The sequence below is a fragment of the Colobus angolensis genome, unplaced genomic scaffold (genome assembly GCF_000951035.1).
Source record: "Colobus angolensis palliatus isolate OR3802 unplaced genomic scaffold, Cang.pa_1.0 Scaffold14, whole genome shotgun sequence".
NCBI classification, from domain to species: Eukaryota; Metazoa; Chordata; class Mammalia; order Primates; family Cercopithecidae; genus Colobus; species Colobus angolensis.
This window is the reverse complement of record NW_012114488.1, coordinates 16,515,986-16,520,084: the sequence shown is the minus strand read 5'-3', so window position 1 is coordinate 16,520,084 and position 4,099 is coordinate 16,515,986. Positions and strand designations below refer to the sequence as shown.

The window sequence follows — 4,099 nt, the reverse complement described above, 5'->3', positions numbered from 1 at the left end:
CTTTGTTGCCCAGGCTAGAGTTCTGTGGTGAGGATCTCGGCTCACTGCAGCCTCTACCTCCTGGGCTCAAGTGATCCTCCCGAGTAGCTGGGACTACAGACGCCCGCCACCTCGCCCGGCTAGTTTTTTGTATTTTTGGTAGAGACGGGGTTTCACCGTGTTAGCCAGGATGGTCTTGATCTCCTGACCTTGTGATCTGCCCGTCTCAGCCTCCCAAAGTGCTGGGATTACAGGCTTGAGCCACCGCGCCCGGCTTTGTGTTTTTTAAAGTTGTTCCTGGATGCTTTTCTGTCTTCAAACCAGTATCAGTTGCCTTTTGTATTTTGGCACCTGTAGGTCATTGTATTAGCTTATATATGACTTTTATTCCCTTCCTCTCATTCCAGTTTCCACATTTTGACTTATTTGTATAGAGTTTTTGTGTTTAGATCAGACAACAGAACAACTTATTTTAGAACTTGATGCATGCCTTGGGAATAGTTGCAACATGTGTACAGAGCACAGGGGGAGGAGGTTCCCTCCTGAAGAATCTTGAGAAAACCTCTTCTTTATTGAGCCCCCCAGTCATGGGTTCTCAGCCCTGACAACATGTTAGAATCACGTGGGAAGTTGAAAACGCTGATAGCTGCACTGGCAGCTTCTTGTCTGACCTAGAGTGAGGCCAGGTGGTATTTCTAAAGCTCCCCAGGTGATTCTGTTGTGGGGTCGAGGCTACTACGCACCATGTGTAGAGAAGAGAGACCCAAATGGTTTGAATGCTGCTTAGAAATGAAACTGAGAATAGCCAGGCACAGTGGCTCACACCTGTAATCCCAGCATTTTGGGAGGCTGAGGTGGGTGAGTGGCTTGAGCCCAGGAGTTTGAGACCAGTCTGAGCAATATGGGTGAAACTCCATCTCTACAAAAAGTACAAAAATTAGCGGGGCATGTCGGTGCACGCCTGTAGTCCTGGCTACTTTAAGTGGGAGGATCGCTTAAAGCCTGTGAGGCGGAGGTTGCAGTGAGCTGAGATTGCACCACTGTCCTCCAGCCTGGGCAACAGGGAGACCCTGTTTCAAGGGAAAAAGAAAAAGACAACAACTGAGGAACAGAGAAGGGGGCATCAGATCAATGTTGTGAAGCCTTAGGGTGATCCCTTAGAGCCAGGAAGGGAGCCACACAGATGGGAGTGGGGTATGTGGTCTGTCTCTGCCCAGAGGCTGTTATTATTTGTACTTGGCATATTTCCAGCTACTATGAACTTTTAGGGTTTAGTAACTAGGCATTGCCCCTAGGCCCTCGAGGCCTTAGAATTACTGTATTCTACACGTATGTCCCTGGCCTTTGTCCTAGTGCCTCGCTTTCCTTTGTTTATAGATAATCTCTTGAACACATCTTCTGAGGGAGATGGTGTGTGTAGAGTTTTTTTCTAGCCTGGGTTTTTGGGAGCCCTTCTAGGAAACCCAGGGATACTGGGGTACCCTGACCTCTTAACTAAGGAGTAAGGATAGTTGCAGTATTTGAAGAGAAAGAGGAGGTTGTAGGAGTGAGCATTTTCCAGGCTGTTTTAACAACCATTTGGTCCTGCCTGAAATAGAGAATAACAAAAGCGCAAATGTTTTCCTCTGGTTTATTTTCCATCGTTGTAGGAGATGAATTTCCCGAGGGTGTCGAATCTTTCCGAAGTCTATGAAGTCCTGAACAGGTGAGGACGGCCATTCCTGGAGCTGCTGCTGGAGCAGGGTCTGCAGCTGTGGCGGCCTCCCTGTGCCCCACAGGGCTTTGGGCTCTCTAGGCGCGCTCACCCTTCACAGTGATGCCTTCTTGGGACTTGGTCTCCTCCAGCTCCTCCTGCTTCATGGCCCTCTTCCTCTGATGACCCTCTTTCCTCAGTTTCCAAAGAGAGAGAAGCCAGAGACAGGAAATCTCTCAACCCCTGCCTCTCAAACAGTTGTATGCGCCCCTTTTTCATTGTCTCGCCCCTGTCGCCAGCAAACGGGGCACCTTCCCTGTGTGAGGCCAGGCAGGAGGAGCTGCCACCTACTTGTCACCTTCACCCTTGCTCAGTGGCTCCCCCACCCCTACCTGCCCCTTCCTGGGGTGTCTCCACCTCTTTTTGTCTCCCTCTCATTTCCTTCCACATCAACAAGTGTTCTCCTAACTTAACAACAAAACCTCTTGAACTCTCCGTGCTCTTCTTCCCCACAGCCTGTGGCAGGCAGGGCCTTGTCTCCTTCACTTCTCTCTGCAGGGGCACCCAGAGCCACCGGTCTGTCCCCACTCAGCAGGACGAGGCACGAGAGGCTTTTGGACAGGGGTGGCACCCTCTTCTGGATGTGCATTGCGATTTTTTTAAAGCCATTCCTTGTGGTTCGTGTTCTCTACCTGTCTCCTAAGTTTTCTCTCAAGGGCCCCTCCTCAGCCCTTTTGCTGCTCATTCCCAGGCTCCCGTGTGGCCTCGTCCACCCGCTGGGCTTCAACTCCCAGCACCTGTGTGTGGCTACAGTCCAGACCTCAGCATCTAGGACACTGCGTTTACAGCTGTCTTCTTGATGTTCCCACCCTGCATGACTTACGGGCACCTTCATCCTGACACTCCTGTCTGTCCCTCAGACACACTCCAGTGCCTGGCAACTTGGAAGTCTTGATGGTACCAGGCGTGATACTGGGGGCTGTGTGTACATGAGAGGGTGAAGGGGAGAGGGAGTTTTGTTGTAAATGCACAGGCTCTGATTCCAGACTTCCTGGGTTTAAATCACAGCTTTGCCACTCACTGGTTTTGTGAGTGACCTTGAGAGAATTACTCAATCTCTCTGTGCCTCAGTTTAACCATCTGTGAGATGAGAAAATTGTGTGTAACTCCAAGGTTGTCGTGAGGATTAAATGAGTTCGTAGATGTGAAAGGACTTAGCCCCTTGCATGGAGTCCAGGTCTGTTGAATCTCAGCTACTGCTGTTGACAACTATCCCTATCCTAACGGACAGCTCAGGCCACACCCACGGTGACGATGCCTGTTTGACAGATGGGGACATTAGGGCTCCGAGAAGCTAAGCGCATGAGGTTCCAGAACATCTTATTGAAAACCAGTGAAGTGAAGGTTTCCTTGTCATACGCCGTCTCCGTTCACCCAGGTCCCGGAGCCAAGACCTAGAAGGGGTCACAGAGCTGAGTTGCTCACGTCTATTGAGTTTTATGGACTGGACCCTGTAAATCTCTCAAACCTCTCCTTTCTCTGCATTCTCAGGATTATTATCTTTTCGTTCCAACCATGGAACTGTGGTGGTAGCCCCTGAGTGGTGTCCCAGCCTTGTGGCCTGCCCTCTTCATACCCCACACCACCCCTTGAATGATGATCTAGAATGTGAATTTGAATGGGCTGTTTTTTCTGGTCAGAGTCTTTCTGTGGCTTCTGAAGTCCCTGTCGGTGGTAGGGGCTCTTCCCCACCCTCTGGCCCTCCCTTCACACGGAAGCTTCCGCCCCACTTCTCACCTCACAGCTCCTGGGGCCAGACCTCCTTTTCCTCACTGCCTTTGCCTGCTCGAAATGCTGTCTTCCCATTCCTTGAACTCCATTGGTTCCTGTGGTTTGGGACTCTCCATGAGTGCTGTCCGCTTCCAGAAGCCTGCAGGGTCCTGGCATGGCTGTCAGGCCTCAGGCCTTGCGTTTGCAAGAGACAGGCGTAATTGTCTCTGTAGTTGTCACTAGACAGGCCACTGGACAGCTCCTGAGGACAGAGACTGTCTTGTCTGTCTTGGTGCCTGGGCTCAAGGGAAGCATTTGATAAATGCCCCTCCTGCACCATTCTTCTTTCCCCTTTCCTGTTGCCCAGTTACCAAGACCTTACCTGTCCATGCGTAGATGTGCACCTTAAAGATATGTCCCCAGTACATTTACAAAATTTATATTAACTTAAGGGACTGAGGGGAAAACAAGGGATTACTTGCAGTGAATTGTTTTTTATTCTATTTTTCTCTTCTAATAGTGACTTGAATCCCACCAAGAGCTCTGGACCAGAGATTGTTCACGCAAGCAGGTGTGAGAAATACGGTATGTTCCCCTGAGCCACACCCCTTGCACGGTCGGCAGAGTGCTGAGGTGCTCAGCTGAGCTTGTCCTTGA

The 4,099-nt window shown here is 50.5% G+C and overlaps 1 protein-coding gene across 2 annotated transcripts in view; it reads left to right on the top strand.

Moving 5' to 3' along the window:
* PNLDC1 (poly(A)-specific ribonuclease (PARN)-like domain containing 1) overlaps positions 1–4,099 on the top strand; it is a 21,415-nt gene that overhangs the window by 12,823 nt on the left and 4,493 nt on the right. For both annotated transcript variants that reach the window (XM_011934997.1, XM_011934998.1), the window contains exons 12-13: positions 1,629–1,684; positions 3,963–4,027. In XM_011934997.1, coding sequence (XP_011790387.1) covers positions 1,629–1,684; positions 3,963–4,027 — 121 coding nt within the window. The remainder of the gene's footprint in view (positions 1–1,628; positions 1,685–3,962; positions 4,028–4,099) is intronic.